Below are 18,377 nucleotides of genomic sequence, written 5' to 3'. Positions count from 1 at the left end.
AGACAGATAAAATATGTTCATAATCTTGTAAATTATGTTTTGCCATTCACGACGAGGGTCGCCATTCTCGAGTGACGTCAGAGTGAAGCCGATCCGTAAAATCGGGGTCCTCTTTTTAAAGATTTATTTTTTCTTTTTTTGTCCCGGTCCACTTTTTTTCCTCTTTTCTTTGTGGTCCGGGTCTTTTTTCCTTTTTTTGTCGAGGTCCTCTTTTTTCCCCCTCTCTCTCTTTTTTTTTTTTTTTTTTTTTTTTTTTTTTTTTTTTTTTTTGTCGGGGTCCTCTTCTTCTGACTTCGCAACCCGGACGTCGCATTGAACTTTACCCGATGAGGAAAAACCGATTCCTTCGAATTACACAAAATGAGAATGTACAAATCCATTGCAAATGTTCAAGTGTTTCTTTTACAATTCAGGATGAAAACAAATACTTCGAATGGCCTTGGATGAAACGAGTTTATCGTGGTTTATATTGTTAATGCTTTCTTTGATTCGTTTTTGTTGTCTGGTCCCGTTGGATTGCTTATAGTTTTGATCCATGTAAAATCATATAATGGTTGGATGGATATCGAAGTTTCAATCTCATGAGATAAAGACGACTCCAAGACCTAAAGTCATAAGAGAGCGCTCTCTAGCGGTCAGTTTAGTACACTGCCGCTTGAGGGCTTCTGCGCAAAAATCTCCCGGTACACAAAATGGTCATGCGATTGTGATGCTGATACCTTTTCACTGTCATATGTTACAGAGAAAGAGCGATTCGTTGCACAGCCTGTCACTGAACGTCGCTGTCATAGACCCAAAAACGCAATCTTATGAATAATCATTTTGGGTTAAATTAAACGATTATGTAAATACGACTGTCAACGGGATGCGCAAGCCAAAACAATCAAATCAAAGCATTGGAAAAACTAATTTTTAGTTTTAAAAAATGTAAATACAAAGCCCACAAGCATTCTCATTCACATACTTTTCACACAATGATACATGTTCACATTATTCAAAAATATGGAGTAATATAATAGGAATGCGAACACTTGGACGATACTGTATCCGTTACGTCAATCAAATGAGTCAATTCAGGCTGTAAAGTGGGTTGCCTGCAGTTTTTATAGATTCCAGCAGGTGTCAGTATGACGCTTCATCGACGCACCATTCGCTGGAAGCCATTCCTGCACTTGGTCGATATTTATTTGACTTTTCCAAAAATTAAACTTTCAACTGACAAAGTTGCATTGTTGGACAAATAGATGACCAAAACTAGCAGTCAACAGAAATATCTGCACCCCGCCTTCTCTCTCCCTGTACCAAGCAAACAAATATTTGCAGGTAGACACAGGAGGTATGAATTAGGCAACCACTCCACCCCGGTGACACGCACGCGCACGCACACACTTCTTATCCCCAGTAATATGCAAGAAACATATCCCTGCCTCTACAGCAGGCGTGGGCAAACTACGGCCTGGGGGCCACATGCGGCCCGTTAAATGCCAAACTTCAAAAAATTAAATGAATAAACCTTGTTAATGTTTTATTTTCTAAATACTGTGTTTTTTTTAAATACATATATATATATATCTATATTGTTGTCATGCTTTTGTTTACTTTCATTTCAAATGAATTATTCTCTTCTCTCCAATGAGGTGAGGTTTCCTCCATCTCCACCCATCTGCTCCTGGTCCGGCCCCTCTGTCAAATTTTAGAACCCATTGTGGCCCGCCAATGAAAAAGTTTCCCCACCCCTGCTCTACAGATATGATTTACTGTGAGATCAAAGGTCACACAAAAACTCTGAGCACATGGAGTGACCTTTGACCCTCAAGCTGAGTCAGCACGCTGGCCAACAGCACTGCACTCACAGTCTCCGGGGAGGACGTCCAGACACCCCACTCGACCAGGACAAAGGTCATAGACGCTCTCGAGCACTTTTCGTGAGGTGACATTTGCCTCCATTCTTCTGGCAAACGACGAGACGGACAAGATGAACGACGAGAGCATTTCTCAAAAGTCCCTGGACGCACATTAAACTCAAGCACACGCTGACCACATACACCCTGAACGGGTTGCCAGCCAGTCGCCAGTGGCAGCCCGTAGACAAACAACCATTGACACTCAAAATCCCACTTTGGGAATTTTCAATCAACCTGCCATGCATGTTTTTGGAATGTGGGAGGAAAGCGGAGTAGCCGGAGAAAAGCCACGCAGGCACGGGGAGAACCCGCAAACTCCGCACAGGAGGGCCGGAGCCGGCATCGAACCCACGACCTGTGCACTGGGAGGCCATCGTGCTAACCAGGCGTCCGCCGTGCTGCCCGCTTCTGCTCGTTCATGATCCATATGACATTTGGGCTTTTGTCTTCTGGGTTACGTGATTGTATTTCATTGTCGCGGGAAGTGCAAGGCATACGGGCAGCCGCAATCGTCGGCTGCGTTAGTGGTGCCGCGTTTGTCTCTGCGCCAACCGCTCACTTGGTATAGCATCGAGCCGCCGTGTCTTTTACCATTTTGGCCGCTTGCTCAGCTTCGTTGCCGTGTCGTCTGCGGCCGCCGTCGGGCACGACTTGTGTTTGTGTTTGAGGTCGTTCTCGCCATTGTTTGCTATTTGAGTTGCTAGTTGATGTTTGCCAGCGTTTGGCGTTACGATTGTGTGCAGCCGGGCAACGCACTCATATGCCGTAGTTTGTTGCAGAACCTGAAGCCTGGGCTCTCCAACACTCGCCCATGAAACACACACGCACACGCACACCGGATGACCTTGTGCCTCTGTGACCTCAAAGAGCGCGTGTGCGTGTGTGTGTGAAGCGATTGTGTTATCAGGACGCCAACGTTTGGCGATAGAGCACACAAGCACAAAGACTAGCCACGCCCCCTGGCCCAATGAGCCTATCGGCAGCATTAAGGATTGTGCAGCTGCAATATTTACACTCACACGCACTTTTGTTTTGCCCGTGTCAATTATTGGCAGACTTTTATTGTGAAGGAACACCACCGTCTTGATCGACCAGGACAACTTTGGACGTCCGCAATGAGCACTTCCTGTGTCAACGGTCAGTTCGCAGTCTCACTTTAAGACGTAAGAAGACGCCTTCCTATAGTGCAGGGGTGTCAAACTCCAGGCGTGGGTGGCGGGCTGTCCCGCATGTTGTCCATCTGCAACACACCTGATTCAAATGAGCGGGACACTTCTCGGGCTTCTTCCGAGCTCGCCGATGAGCCCATCGTTTGAATCGGGTGGGTTGCAGCCGGGAGAGATTGAAAGCATGCGGGAAATGCGGCCCCCCCCAGGACTGGCTCTCGACACCCCTGCGATAGTGTCTAAGGTCCGAGTCGATGGTCAAGGGCCAAGCGTCAAGGGTGACGAATCCTTCATTAGGAATTCAGTGGACTCCCAAGCTAAAGGTTCAAAAGCCTCGATCGACTCTGAAGTGCCCAAAATGAAGAGTTGACGGTGAGGAATCTGGTGTCTGGTTTACAATCCAGAAGAAAGAGTCAAAGGTCTAGAGTCCAAAGTCAACAGTCCAGAATCAAGCTTTATGGCAAGGGCTCAAAGTCCAGAATCAAGAGTCCAGGGTCAAAACTCTTGGGTTAAATGTCGCGGAACAGGACTCGTGACTGAGGCGTGGGGAATCCAAAGACTTAAGCGACCGAGAGTTTGGAGAAGTCAAAAGGTTTGCGTCTGGTGTTTGGAGTCTGCAAGTAAATGTGGAGAGCCCAAAGTCAAGACTCGAGAGTAGAGACGCTAAAGTCTCAAATGTCACAAGTGCATCAATGTGCCCTCCCCCCTTTTTTAAATGTATTTTTCAAGCGTGACAATGACCAAACAACTTGAAAAAAAACAAACTAATCAAACAACTTGGTGTCATGTAGGAAAGCGCCCTGGATACCAAGAGACTCACCTCCCAGAAAAAAAAAAAAAAAATGCAAATGTCTAGCCAACAGGATTTTATTATCATTCCACTCAGAGCACAAAAAAGATCAACAAGAAAAAATATCCAATAAAAATCTTTTTTTCAATCGTGTAAATAAATAAGGTTTGATGTTGTTGGTCCAATTTTAATTGATTTCATGAATGCCTGACGGGGAGCTGATCGGTCCTCGTCACGGAAAGCGGTGCATCGTCAAACAAAGTCAACCGGAAGCCGTCGGAACCGAGCTAGCTAACCAGCTAGCGGCTGGTAGCGCTGTTGCCATGGAAAAAAAAGACACCACGTCACATTTAGTGTTAGCCATGCGAGGGAAAAGACCGTTTAACGTTAGCCATCGGAAAGGGAAGAAACATGCGAATGAACGATTAGCATTAGACAATGCCGATAAACTGAAATTTAGTTGAGGTTTGGAGCAGCGAACAGATGCATGCGGATTAACATAAACTCTTAGCACAAGCGATGAACACACACACACACAGTCAAAAGCCAAGAGTTCAGGATCCAGGATCAGAGTCTCAAGCACAAAGTCCCAGAAAAGACAGTCACAATTCCAGGCTCTAAAATTAAGAGCAGAAACTAGAATCAATAATCAAGAGTCAAGAATCAACAGTTCCTGTCATAAGTGCGGACTTATCCATAAGCAGAGACTTTATCAAGTTGAAGAGTCGAGAATCATAAGTACAGATTAAATAGCAGATACGGTGTTGAGTCAGGTCAAGTGTCAAGACTTAAGAGTCAAGCGTCTGAAGTCCGAAGTCAAGGACCGTGAGTCAAGGCTGAAAGTGTGCAGAATTAAGAGAGAGGAGTCAATCTTCACGAGTGTCGAGTCAAAAGCACCATGTCAAGAGTTAAACTCCACGATCAAGAGTCTGCCGCTAACACACGAGAGCATTTTCAAGAGTAGACATTCGATTGGAGAATGTAGCGTCAAGACTCTCCGTTTGCCTTCCGGGAACACGAGCCACAATTTAAGTCGGGAACCGGTTTCGGGAGTCCGGAGAAGTCAAAAGAGTCGAACAAATTGTTAGAACCCTTAAGTCAATAGACTTTGAGTGGAAAATCAAGCGCAAGACAAAAGAAAAGAGTTAAGAGTACGCCCACGCGAGTCCAGAGCTGTGTCAGCAGTTCAAACTCAAAAATTCTCCAAAGTATCGCGAGTCAAAACCTTTGGATTTAGTTGTCTGAAACGGGAGCCAAAACTCTAAAGTGTCGGATGTAAGCCTCAAGTCCAAATTCAAGGACCTTGAGCCAAGAACCACAATCAAGCGTTTACGATTCGAGGGCCTCGACACCAAAACTTCGAGTCTGGCGTCAAGACGAAAAAAACCTTCAAAAGTTAGCAATCAGCGAGTAAGCATGAGCGAAGAGCGGCGCGAGCGTGACAAGTCTTCAAATGGAATTGGGAGAGCGGGTTAAAAAAAAAATTGGCAGGTCCCGCCTTGCCCCGCCCTAAGTGTCTCATTCCTGTTGGACGAAGACGGTGCAACATGAACGGCCAGACTCCGCCAGCGGGCAAAATGCGGGTCCAAAAGGCGCCCCGACGCCGCCGGCTCACTGGGTGTTGGGTGCGGGACTAGCGTCGGTGTTCCCGGAGGGGGGTTGCACGTTGTCGGCCAGGTTGTGGGCGTGTTCCAAGAAGAGGTCTTTGAGCACACTCAGTTCTTTGCTGAGCAGTTTGATTTTGGCCTCCAGGCGTTCGTTCTCCTCTTTGAGTTGATTTACCCGCTGCTGCGTGTCCATCGCCTTCTGCTTGCTGCGCTGGCGACTCTTCTTCACCGCCAGGTTGTTTCGCTCGCGCCGCTGACGGTACTCGTCGCTGTCCTTATCCGCCTGCGCCTTCTTCATCTTGCCGGGGGCGGCGGCGGCCTTGCCTCCCGGGGACGACGGATGGGCGGGCACCAGCTGCAGCAGGGCTGAGGCAGAGGAAGCGGCGGCGGCGTGGCTCTGACTCTGGATGACGCTCACGCCGTTGTGCTCCGATGACGTGACTTTAGGCTGCGACGGCTGGCTCATTTGTGTGACCGCTGACCGGCAAGTGAAGACGGGCACCTGAAGGACCACAACGCCACAAATTCATTAGGATTCAACATATGGTTTTGGCCCATTACGTCCGTCACAGAACCGGCTAAAATTTTGATCCTTCTTTTCCAAAGTTTATTTTGTGTGTTGTATAACGCCTTGACTTTTTTTTTTTTTTTTTTTAAAACAGTTTTGTGGTTTTTGAGATCCATCCATGCATCCATTTTTAAGATGGCAAGGCAACTTTATCTGTACAGCACATTTCATACAAAGCCACAACAAGCATCAACAAACAGAACTCTGAAGACAATCGCAACAAAGAGAGAAACAAAAGTAGGTCATAAAAATGACCTAGAAAAAAAAAAGCATCACATTATGTTAGGTTTCAATTTTGACTTCTGTATTGTAAAAAACAAAAAGAAGCAATTCCTTTCAGTTCGGCGTCCTATGTAGGTATGTGGTTTCTTGACTAATCTTAATTTTTATTTTAAACCTTATTGATATTAATTATTATTAGTAGTAGTGTTAATATATACAGTATTATTAGCTAGCTTTGAATTATTAAACACTGAGAAATGACCTGAAGAATTTGTTTTGTTGAAGGTGGAAGTCAAACCGGTCACGTTTTACTGCGATAACGTGTCAAGTCCTTATGTGACAATTTACCACGATAAATTAAATTGATTAAAATGTCAATTCTTAACATGTTAAAACGTGATCTTGAGCCTTTCTTGCCAGTTTGGCAGTAATACGCTTCCCTAACACTTGAAAGGTTGGCCTAAAACAAAACAACAAAATAACATCACATCTTCAAAACAAAAAACAAAAGCATCTGTGCTGTGATTGGTGGGCGCGTTGCTATGCAGCCTTTCGGCATCGCCGCGCATGCGTATGCGTGACGCTTCCGACTGGAAACAAGCGCTGTCCGTCTTGCGTGCTATTGCATCATCAGGGAACTCCACGTTTACTTGAAAGCGGACTCCAATGACGCATAAATGACACATTAAGAGGACAAACAGGAGCGCCCGCTCGGCTAACATGCTAACGAGTGCGCCGTCGGCGAATCGACTGCCCCCATTTCGCATTTCCGGACTACTTTAGCCCGTCGCGTAGCGCCCGCCACGTTATGACGTAATAGCGTGACGCGATTTGACGCCAAAGCGGACTAATGGCTTTGCGAAAGCCCAAAAGTGTCATACGAGCGCCATTGCTTTCGTGTCTTTGTCAACGGTGACGCTACGGTTAGCTACGTAGCATGTCGCGCGAACGGCAGATGCCATCGTTTCATCGTTCTTGCTGCGTCGAAAAGCTACGTTACCTTGACGGGGCAACACCAGCGTGATGAAGCGGTGAGCGATGACGAGGTTGGAACTAAAGTTTCCGCTTGAATCGCTCCAAAAGTCGCTGCGCGCTCGTGCTGTTTTTGTTTCCTACACGGACACGAGCCGATTGCGAAATCTCTTTGGCCATGTAGGGCAATGTCTGGCGCCGACCAATCACGGGCGGGCGAGACCCGCCCGACCGCAACTCGGCCAATCACGATGGAGAATACCCGATATGACGCAACCCATAATTCGAATGACATGTCGTTGAACCAATAGGCGGCTTGGACTGAGCTGACGCGCGGATGACCTCGTCACCTCCGACACCAGGAAACCTTCAAGCGTCCAAAATACAAGCGCAATAATAGGCATCGAACAGCAATGTTTGAAAACAAACTGTTGCGAGGTGCGCAATAAAAATGAAGCCTTATTGTATTGTATAGACTTGAAAGTGTGGAGAGTGAAGACGATCATTTACTGCATCTCCACAGTGGTTCGAGAAAATATCAAGCAAGGAGGAGTCAATATTACATACCGCGTATAAGTACTTAATATTGTTGAGTCTTATTTGACTTTTTCATTGTCTCCAAATACTTTTGACGAGTGTTTCTGTTGAGCACATTACTCACGCAGTGAATGTTTGACACACTCGTTTGATATCGCCAGTAAAAGTTGTTTATAAACATATCTATGCATAAACATATTGTAAATGGGGAAATTCAACTGTCAAGACGTCCGACCTGCTTACGGCTATGTGTATTTTAGTCAGAGATTTTTTTTAGTTGTACCTGTATTCATGTAAACGAAAAAAAGCTGAAAGCGCACGGTAGTACTTTGGCTGTCAAATTAGCCGCTGGAAGGAAGTTTTGCACGGGTCGGACATTTTGGCAGAACACCGGCAACAGAAAAGGTGCGACCCCCCCTCCAGCAGCATTTGTTCGGCAGACCTGAGGCAGCGGGCGGGTGCGTAGGGACTCGAAGAGGTACGCTGGGGCGAGGCCATTTAAAGCTTTGAAGACGAACAGAAGTATCTTAAAGCGAACTCTAAAAGAGGCCAAGATTGGGGTCACGTGATCCGTCTTCCAAACTCCGGTTACAAGACGAGCAGCAGCATTTTGGACCAGTTGGAGGCGCTTGAGGGAGGACTGGCTGACTCCAAAATAAAGGGCTTTACAATAATGTAGGCGAGATGTAACCAAGTCATGGATGTGCGTGTGTGTGTGTGTAACGGGTAAATGTTTGTTCTTTTTTTTTTTTAGGTTATCCCTTTATGAAGTTCAGTCAAGTTGACGTGCGTTAGTTTACGCCAGGGCCCTGCCACATAAAACGTGGCAGACACGCTCACGACCAGAAAAGCACCGCCAAGTGGAGTTGCTTTGTTTTGATGAATTAGGTTCAATGCTCTCCGTAATGTCTCATCTTTGGCTTTATTGTCTTCTCAATTTTAATAATTCTGTTTGCAAATACGCCCCGTTTGATCTACTACTGTTATGATTCGTTTGAGTGTGAGGATGAGATGTCGTGTCCCGTCAGATGTTCCCACAAAACCATCACAATATATTCGGTGCCAACGGTGATCAGTTGACAACTCCGAGTGTCCAAATCATGCGGCCACAAGTCCAACGTTACGACTATCACGTTGATCGTCGAACCGCTGCCAACGCTGTCCAGATGTCGAGTGCGCATATGGACGGACACGGCTATGTTTGAACATGGTGTTCGTTATGTGCAATCCGTGATGTGCACAGAAGTCCAGTAACAGACAATCACTTAGGTTCAGATTTAGCAGGGGTTTCCTCCTAAACACGCCCTTCCAGGTCTCACTGTCGTTGCCCAGGTGAACCAGCTCGTTCGGTGCGCCCTCGACCAGGCTGAGCAAAGTTTGGCCGGAGGTGAGAGTTGAAACTGTTTCTGACTGCGGACTTTTTCTGGTCCCTCACATGCCAGGGTCAGCTTAGCTCCGAGGATCATTGGGACACGCAAAGCCCTCCACCACAATAAGGTGACAGCTCATGGAGAGGGAAAAAATTATTCGTATGTGAATTCTTTGTGAAACTATCTACAATGTGTCATTTGTAATTTTCTGTTTATTTTGTAGTTTTCGCGGTACAGAATGTTGAATTTAGTCATTGGGAGTTAAAAGATTATTGACAACCGTTTGAAACGCTCTACATCCTTATTCGAAAATCCCAGGGTCCGCTACTAATTAAACACGAACTGAGTTTGGCACTTTGGCTCATGGACAACGTTCAATTCCACTAGCGTGCACTGGAGGGCGCTGCAGCCCAGCCAAACGCAATCACACGCGCACGCACAAACTTCAACATTTTTTTGTGATTAAAGACGAGGCATCAACACAATCGGCTATATTGCGTTAAAAACGAAAAGATAATCACGTGTGCGCGTGTGTGCGCGCCCACGCGCGTCGGCATTTATTTTGGCCCAGAAAGAGGTGAAAAGTAAGGAAATCCAGAAGAGTTTGTGTAGTTCACGCGCACATTCACACTCGTGAACAAGTGAAAAAGGCGCGCGCACAGACAGCCACGAGTCACACACAAAAGCACACGAGTCTCTCACACGCAAACGTGAATCATTCAAAAACAAGCACGCGCACACGCAAGCCACGGGTTCACGAAACTCACACGCGCACACGTCAAGTCAAGTACTGACACACAGAGATATCAACCATTCAAACACACACTCCTTTCACAAAGTCATATATACGCGGACACACGCACGCAAACATACAATAGTTAAACACGCGCACGCAAAAACCTACAAGCCACAAACACACGTACACACCCAAATGTCTGGCTTTTTCCCAAACACAAGCGCGCGCGTGCACTCGCAAATCTATCCAAGTCTCCCCCACACGCCGGTCGCCACGCTTACACGCGCACGCGCGTCAGGGTTGTCACAACCGACAGTGTTCCCGCCCACCTGGTTGTCGTCCTATAAAAGTTCTTTGGCACTTTCCGGACTTGACACGGCCGACAAGGGTCGGTCGCACGGACGGACTGGGCGGATCGAGCGCTCCACGCGCACGCACGCGCACACGCTAAGTGCACACGCTAAGTGCTCCGGGGTGCGCGGTCGGTCGGTCCGGCGGGCATGCGCGCGGCCGCCTAGCCGCTCCATGGAGCTGCACAATCTGCTGTACGAGTCGGCGGCCCCGGGGGGGCCTCCGTGCGCGCAGGCCGCCGACCTGGGCGGGGGCGACATCGGGGACGCCGAGACGTCGGTGGACCTGAGCGCCTACATCGACCCGTCCGCCTTCAACGACGACTTCCTGGCGGAGCTCTTCCACCATCCGTCCCGGCTGCGAGCGGCCGCCGCCTACGAGCACGCGCACGGACCCCCTCCGCACGTGTACGCCAAGATGGACGCCGTCGTCCTGGACGCCAAAGTGCTCAAGGTTCGTTGCAAACGTGACCGCGGGGCCGGTCCAAGGTCCAGGTCCGTGAATAGCGAAAATGTAACCCCAACATTTTTGGACGGTGCGAGCGGAGACTGCCAATGAGCATTTCCCAACAACAAAAAAACTGGGGTTCCTCTCACCCTCAAATGTTAAAAAAAGAAAAAATCCACAAATGCGTGAATCCATGGGGGTTGGGGGGGTTAAGTGTTCCCTCTGTAACAGTAAATTTTGTGGAGTACATTTGACGCTAAAAAGAGTAAATGTGGTCCCAGTCTTAACAGAAAAATTTGAGAGACAAATATTCCAACACACCAAAAAAATGGAACAACATATACTTGAAAACTCGATTTTAATTTTTTTTTTCAGTCAGAGTGTATCTTAAAAGGAGAGCTTTGGAGTAAAATTGCAACGTAGTAGTTTTTGGGAAAACAAAAGTGTCAGCCAAGGGTTGAGTAACGAACGAGTCGCCAAGCTTCAGGTGGGTCGACCACCACCGGACGCTTGCCACGTCTCCAAAAGGAGAGCCCAAATACTTTTTGGATTCCAAGTATTGTGCCTGACACCCGCAAGTTACCAAGCGGCAAGACGAGCGGCGGGAAAGTGGCCGCGGCCCAACCCGAAGCTTGGCGCTTTGCTCCTCAAACGCTTGAGTCACTTTTTTTTTTTTCCAATACATTACAACCGCGCAAATCAAATGGACTCCAAAAGTCGACTTGCTGAGTAAGAAAACTGGAGCATGTTTTCAAGTCAATATTTTGCGTCTCAAATTTGACGGTTAAGACTGGGACCAGAGCAAGTCTTTTACGAGTAAAATGTATCCTCCAAAAAGTTGACTTTGAAATGAAAACAAAGCAACCAATCGAAAAAGACATCACTAAATGTATTTTGGGGACGTTCTCCTCTTTGAAAAGTCTCGGATTGCTTCCGAACAATTGGTCGCTTGGTCTCGTTTGGCATCGTCCACGCGTGAGATGGAGCGACGTGTGTGCGCTGGCACTGAGCACTTGCGGGGATTGTATCGATCCGATGGATGGCGTACGGCGGCGCCCGACTTGAAGTCACACGTCACCTGCGAGTGCAACGTAGAACACGTGACGTCTCCGTCTCTTTTTCTTCTCCGGAAGCGTCTGCTGGAGTTTTTCCCGCTCGCTTCGGTCTTCTGACGATGCGGCGAATGCGCTCTTCGACCCGCTCGACGCGTAAACTCCCGACCGCGTGGCTTGCCTTTTGGCGCCAATCGGACCGTTTTACGCTGGAAAATAAAATCCCGGGAAGTCTCCCTTCCAACTGCATCCGTGTCAAAGTCACCGCTTGTATTTTGGGCGGAAAACTTTCAAGTGGAAATGGCTGACTGACCTTTGTCTTAGTTGGCGCCGCAACGCAAGCGACTTGTTTTGAACGAGATTTATCTGAAAGTTGAGCTTCGACGAGCGTTGGCTCAACTTTTGTTTCTTTTGGGGATGGGGGGTGGTCCACATGAATTTTGGTGCCAATTGATCTCCATTTTTGGACGATTCAAGCAATGAAAGTACGATGGAGAGTTTGTCATCCGTCCCTTTAGTGACTCCAGTGGAGACCTGGAGAGAGTGGAGGGGGCGTGGCCATGTTCCTCGTTCAATTCCTCATCATGATTTTTCTAGACGCCACTTATGTCCTAATTTCTCCAAAATGAATCGATAAAAAAGAAAATGACAAGCCATTTCCTGATCCCCCAAAAATGTATAAACTGAGTTTGTTCTTGAAAAATGGGCTGGAGAATTCCTTTAAGATGTCGCGTCGCAAAGTCGGGTGGCCAAAATTCAGCGGCCCGCAACAGACATTTTTTTGGCATTCACCCATCGCCAATTAGGAAAAAAACGCTCATTATTTTGCTTTTCCGTCTTTGTATTCGTGCTGACTTGCATTTTTTTAATAATAATAATTTGCCCTTTATTAGTCCCACAATGGGGAAATTCGAGATTCCAACCCAGGCCTCCTGAACGCGGCGCCTTCGACCACTCGGCCATCCTGGCATTATTCTTCCATTTGTCACTCTGTTGTTTTGCTTTCGTGCGGGGTGGCGGGCCGACAATTTTGACGAATAAGGCAAAAAACGTTGGAGAGATCGCGGCCGGAGGGCGGGGGGCGGACCGGCAAAAAAAAAGGCTCCAGTGGCCGGCACTGCAAATTGGTGAATGTTCGGTGAGCAGCCGTCCGCTCTTTTCTTCCAAATGCAGTCGAGGGCGTGCAAGAAACAAGTCGCCACTCGCGGCATCCAAAAATAAGAGCGCCCAAATACCATCTTGAATTCAAAAAGAAACCAGCCACGATTATCAAGACGCCGTTTGAGTTTTCCTCGACCCGGGCTGTCAAAAGGGGGCGGGGCCTTGTCATGCTGGTCGCATTTTGATCCCGAGCATTATTATTATTATTCCTTTTTTTTTTTCATCATCATTTCTCAGTATTTTTGTTTGGCGGTGTTATCCCCGTTTAGATTTTTGGGGGATTAAAAAATGTATTTCTAATTCGTGTCAATAAAAAGTGTGATATATATATTTATTTTAATCGTCGTGGTTATAATTGTATCCGTTGTTGTCACTGCAAAGGTGGACGCGGAGGATCTGTACGAGCACGCGCGTCTTCACCCGGTGGCCGTCAAGCAGGAGCCGAGCGACCGGGATCTCCTGCGCACCCCCGTCACCTACCGGCACCACGCCCACCACTACCCGCCGGCGCCGCACCTGCAGTACCAGGTGGCCCACTGCGCGCAGACCTCGGTGCACCTCCAGCCGGGCCACCCCACCCCGCCGCCCACCCCCGTGCCCAGCCCGCACCACCACGCCCTCCACGTACCCCCTGAACTTCATCATCATCATCAGCAGCCGCCGTCGCAGAGGCTGGCAGCGGGCAAGGCCAAGAAGCACGTGGACAAGAGCAGCCCCGAGTACCGGCTGAGGCGCGAGCGGAACAACGTGGCGGTGCGCAAAAGTCGCGACAAGGCCAAGATGCGCAACATGGAGACGCAGCAGAAGGTTCTGGAGCTCAGCTCGGACAACGACAGATTAAGGCGCCGCGTGGACCACCTCAGCCGGGAACTGGACACTCTGCGGGGGGTCTTCCGGCAGCAGCAACAGCCGCCGCCGCCGCCGCACGCCGCCGACGCCCGTTACAGGGCGCACGCGCGCAGCTGAGAACGCCCAACCAGGACGCCACGCCCACCGGGATCCACGTGCACCTGCGCACGATGCGGGGCGAGGGCGCGGACCATGACATCATCAACGTCCACGCCAAACCAACGGCCGGGTTGGCGTCACCTGCTGCTTCAAACGTGCGCGCGTTCGTGTTTCATGCAAGACGTTGCCGCCTTTTTGTCTATTCACACACACACAATGGGTCACAATTGTCGCACACACGTCCTGAATTTCTCATGTTCATATCTCAGAAGAAATGTGTAATTCCATATTATATGAAATAAGACTTGTTCCGCGAATAAAAGATGTTTCATGGTATCGCGCGGGCGTCGTTTGGTGATTTTGGTCAGCGGCAAGGTGGCGGCGCTCGCAGTTGGTCATAACGTCACCATGCCGCCAAGGCCGTGACGACTGCAGGCTCCTCGTGTCACTCACGAGTCCCCGCCTCTTAAAGGCTCACGGTGTACTGTGTGTGCGTGCGTATATGAGCCCCCTCCCTGATCAAATGAACATGAACTCAGACCGCTTCACGCACACACTTTCGGAAGCCGCAAATCCTGCCTAGCAACAAGGTGCTAAGGACGATCGAGCTGCCGGTCCTTCTGGCTCCGCCTATCCAGCAGGTCGGCAGACCTGAACTCTGAGCCGTGTTGGTATACTGACAAAATAAATCAAATCTACCCACAAACACACGTGCACGCACACAACTCGTGGTCTGCTATGAGGTCACTATCGACTGCAAACAACTCAAACTCATCAGACTTTCACCTTTGACTTGTGTGTGTGTCACCGGACAATTTTTCATGACGTGTGTGTTCTTTTTGCTCCTTTCACACGAGACACTCTGAAACCGTGTTTGACTTTGGTGGTCAAAAAGAGCCGATTGGGACGAACCACTTTGACATCGACGCGCTTTGTCGATCGTTTGCGCTTGCCCATAAAAAACGTGGACGGCATGCTGACATTTTGGCGTGATGGCAACCAAACGCTCGGACACGCGTTCTTCAAGTGTCTTCCGGCAACTTCCGCCCGGCCGGTGTCTTGCGCGACGCTAAAACTTTCATCAAATTGCCAATCTCGCTGGAGTCGAACACATTTCGGGGGAAATTCTCAAGCGTTTCCGAAGCACGCTTGTGCCGCGTTTGGACACGTTTTGCAGCCTCGGCGCGCGCGACAAATGCATTTCCGCTTTTTAAGTGACACAGCAAGACGTATTGCGGAGTGCGCCTCAGAATGCGCGTGCTGCGTCACCACGGAGGCCAAACACATTTTCTCTCGCCTCGGAGCGCGACGCGGCCGATCACGGCTCAGCGGCCCGCGCAATGAAGAAACTCGCCGGCCGCAAGACGCTCCCGCATCGGCGACTGACCAATCGGGGCGAAGCTGCTTTTCATGTCAAATGAAGCGGAAAAGCCACACGTCGCAAAGAGTGGAGCATTTGGAATAGTTTGGGAAACTCGTGAGAAAAAAAAAAAAAAAAGACCAATGGCATCCTGCTCATTTCCAACAAAAATGACGGACACCAAAAATAATATTTGCGGAAAGATTTGCAATTGCTGCCCGTGTCCTTTCATACGTTTGCATTTTGTCGTTTTTTCTGACGTCAGGCCAAGCCGGGTGACAAGATGTCGCCGGCGCGGCGCCTGTCACTGACCAGACTCTCCCTGCAAACATGCACGTGTGTGTGCGTGTGGAGATATCTAGATGCTGGCTATGATTTATTCACTCTTCACACTTTGCCTTCAACTAGCGCCCCCTCCTCCCCCTCCCCACGCTCTCTGCCCCCCAAGCAGACCGCAGCCAACTGGGGGAAAAGCAGACAAAGATGGCGTCCGTCCAGGCCTCGCAACGCTAAAGCGCGCGCGCACAAACGCACCCACACACACACACACACAGTGTCCACGTCACAGTCCAACACGAACACGAACGTGGTCTAAGCAGACACACACACACACACACACACACACGCGCAATTTTGTGTTCCTGTTATTTGTGTCGCGACTCACAGTCGGTTCACACACAAAACACAAAAACAGGCGACCGGCGGATATTTGATTGAAAGTGTTTGCTGAGGGGCAACGTGACAAACTGGCGCGCACCTCAACTTGCTCAATTTCATTTTAAATGTATTCCCCCCCACCCTCTAAAATGTTATGCCTGAACATATCAGAAAGCAGAAATCCGAAATCCCTTCATCGTCATTGTACTGAGTGTGCAACAAGATTCAAGAGCTCCCCTCTCCAGTGCAATACAACAATAATACAGACAAATATATCAATTAGATAAATAAATAAGAGAGTGCAATGGAATTTAGTACTGAATAGGGTATATAAAAACACATCACGATGCTGTTCTGCAAGGTAGGGGTGTTCTCGTGTGTGTGTGTGAGAGTTCAGAATGGAGATGGCTCTCGGAAAGAAACTGTTTCTCAGAAGAAGAAGAAGAAGAAGAAACGCAAAAGACACAAAGTTATAAAGTTAGAAGTTGGACGCGCGGCGGCAGTGCTCGCTTGGCGTTGGGAGACCAAATTGGGGCGACATCTTGAAAAGCGTAGTTTCGTGGGGGCGCTGCAGCCGACTTTGGGCGGGAGGCGGACAACACCCAGAACTGCTCGCCAACCGGAGACGCCGTCACATCAGCAACTCCATTGTTCACCTCGATTCAATTTAGTTCTGTTCGGATCTCTTCTTTTTTTTTTTTCATTTCTGTTTTGTTGAATTTGTCTGTTTGACACGGACATCCAGCACATTGTACAGGTTTTCATCGACTATTGCTTCATTTCACCACATTTGCGTTTCACACAGAACCCAGCATCATCACGTGACTCACAGCCAATCAGAAGCCTGCGGGAGTGTTGCGTAAGAGGAGACAATAAGCCGTGTCACTTCCTGTGCGGACAGGACGTGAGCGGCCGCCCGAGCGGGATAAAGTCCAAGCGAGAGCGGGTGCTCAGCGCATTTATCGCGACGGACTTTCACCTCAGCCTCAGACATGTTCCAAAGCCAAATTGGCGGATGACAACCGATCGCTTTATAAAGATGGTTCTATTTTATCAGTTTTGCAAACATGTCTGAGGAGAACCAAAAGTTTTTGGGGGGGCGAGCCCAAACGGATTGACGGCATTTCAATTCAGTTGAATGAGCAGAATCGATTTTATTTTTGACAATGTCGGATTGTTTTGTTTTGCAGCCACAACTCAGCACAAGGAGACCAGTCAGCATGTTGTTTGCGCACGCGTGTGCGTGTGCGTGAGCGTGAGCGCGAGCGCACGCATGCACATTGTGGTGGAAGGCGTCCCGGCGTCCCGGCGGTTAGCTGATGAGCAAAATTCCCGCCGGCTGGCGCTGAAGCCGCGGCTCGCATTGTCCCATTGTTGTGTGGTCCCAGGATGCTTTGTGGTTTTGGCGGCGCACAACGATTGGAAGACGCACGAGTGGGCGTGGCCCCGCAGAAAGCGACGCGCTTGCTTCACACGCCGCAAAAAACGCCACAAACAACGCAATGTGTGTGTCCTCCATGTGCCCATGCCCTTACAGAGTGTGCGCGTGTGTGTGCGAGTGCACTTTTTCATTGAGTGCGTGTGTTTCTGTCCTGACATTTATTTGTGAACTGCAGTCTTGTTTTGATAACATGTCGTTTTGTTTCATATCACGTCTTGTTTTCTTGTGTTGGCTTGTGTGCGTGTGTTTACGGATGTACGAGAACGTGTGTGTGCGCTTTGCGGGGATTATTTATATTCTTTGACTCTGAGTGATGTCAAATTGTACTGACACAGTCACACGTTTTGCAGGGGGCGGGGCTTTGTGTGCAACTTTTTGACATCACGACCTCTTCAACAGGAAGTCTTTTTAACGGATAACAGCCACCTAACGCACGCACGCGCGCACAAACACAACACGCCGCTTGATCTCCTGATGGACACCACACACTCTCCTGACGTGCACACGCACACAAAGGACAAATAACATATTCGTACACGTATGGAGGACACACACAGAGGAGACGCTCACAAACACGCGCGGCAGACACAAACACTGAGTATACTCGTAATGTGTGTGTGTGCGAGTGCGTACGCGCAAGTGTGCGTGTGTCCATGCGGGGGAGAGAGGCAGATGTGAGTTGAGATAAGATGATGTGAGCAGAAATGACAAGGAGTGATTGACAGCCCCAGAGGAGGCCCCTCCCCCCACAGGAAGTGTGTGCACCCTGCAACAACTCACTTCCTCTTTTTCTACTTCTCCCTCCTCTCAGTGTCCCCGCGCGTGCGTTTTATATATATGTATATGTATATATATATATATATATATATATATATATATATATATATATATATATGTTAGGGCTGTCAAAATTAAAGCATTAACTCAGGTGATTAATCCCCAAAAATGAACTCAGTTAACTCAGTTAGATTTACTTAAAAAATAATTTGCATATTTTGCAAATATTGTGCCATATTAGCTGTCTTTAGCACATCTCAGAACAAAACACCGTGTTTAAGTTACCACTGGACCTTGCAAACCAACACGTT

The 18,377-nt window shown here is 48.5% G+C and overlaps 2 protein-coding genes across 2 annotated transcripts; one reads left to right on the top strand and one right to left on the bottom strand.

Moving 5' to 3' along the window:
* Positions 1-4,389: 4,389 nt before the first annotated feature.
* On the bottom strand, positions 4,390-7,422 carry cebpg (CCAAT enhancer binding protein gamma). The gene is made up of 2 exons (XM_088296823.1): positions 7,258-7,422; positions 4,390-5,969 (listed from the first exon to the last, which is right to left on the bottom strand). Exon 2 carries the CDS (start codon positions 5,931-5,933, stop codon positions 5,472-5,474), a length of 462 nt encoding a protein of 153 aa, XP_088152949.1. The 5' UTR covers positions 5,934-5,969; positions 7,258-7,422; the 3' UTR covers positions 4,390-5,471.
* Positions 7,423-10,261: 2,839 nt separating this feature from the next.
* cebpa (CCAAT enhancer binding protein alpha) lies at positions 10,262-14,167 on the top strand. Its single transcript, XM_088296813.1, has 2 exons — positions 10,262-10,676; positions 13,265-14,167. Exons 1-2 carry the CDS (start codon positions 10,398-10,400, stop codon positions 13,847-13,849), a joined length of 864 nt encoding a protein of 287 aa, XP_088152939.1. The 5' UTR covers positions 10,262-10,397; the 3' UTR covers positions 13,850-14,167.
* The last annotated feature ends 4,210 nt before the right edge of the window (positions 14,168-18,377 follow it).

The sequence above is a fragment of the Idiotropiscis lumnitzeri genome, chromosome 5, assembly GCF_059441095.1.
Source record: "Idiotropiscis lumnitzeri isolate Australia: NSW breed Sydney's pygmy pipehorse chromosome 5, RoL_Ilum_1.0, whole genome shotgun sequence".
Classification (NCBI taxonomy): Eukaryota; Metazoa; Chordata; class Actinopteri; order Syngnathiformes; family Syngnathidae; genus Idiotropiscis; species Idiotropiscis lumnitzeri.
The sequence above is the reverse complement of the archived record's forward strand: the minus strand, read 5'-3'. Positions and strand labels throughout refer to the sequence as shown.

Coding starts and splice junctions, on each gene's coding strand:
- cebpg (XM_088296823.1), bottom strand. CDS start 5,933: ATGAGCCAGCCGTCGCAGCCTAAAGTCACGTCATCGGAGCACAACGGC.
- cebpa (XM_088296813.1), top strand. CDS start 10,398: ATGGAGCTGCACAATCTGCTGTACGAGTCGGCGGCCCCGGGGGGGCCT. Junction 10,677..13,264: donor TGGACGCCAAAGTGCTCAAG/GTTCGTTGCAAA, acceptor GTCACTGCAAAG/GTGGACGCGGAGGATCTGTA.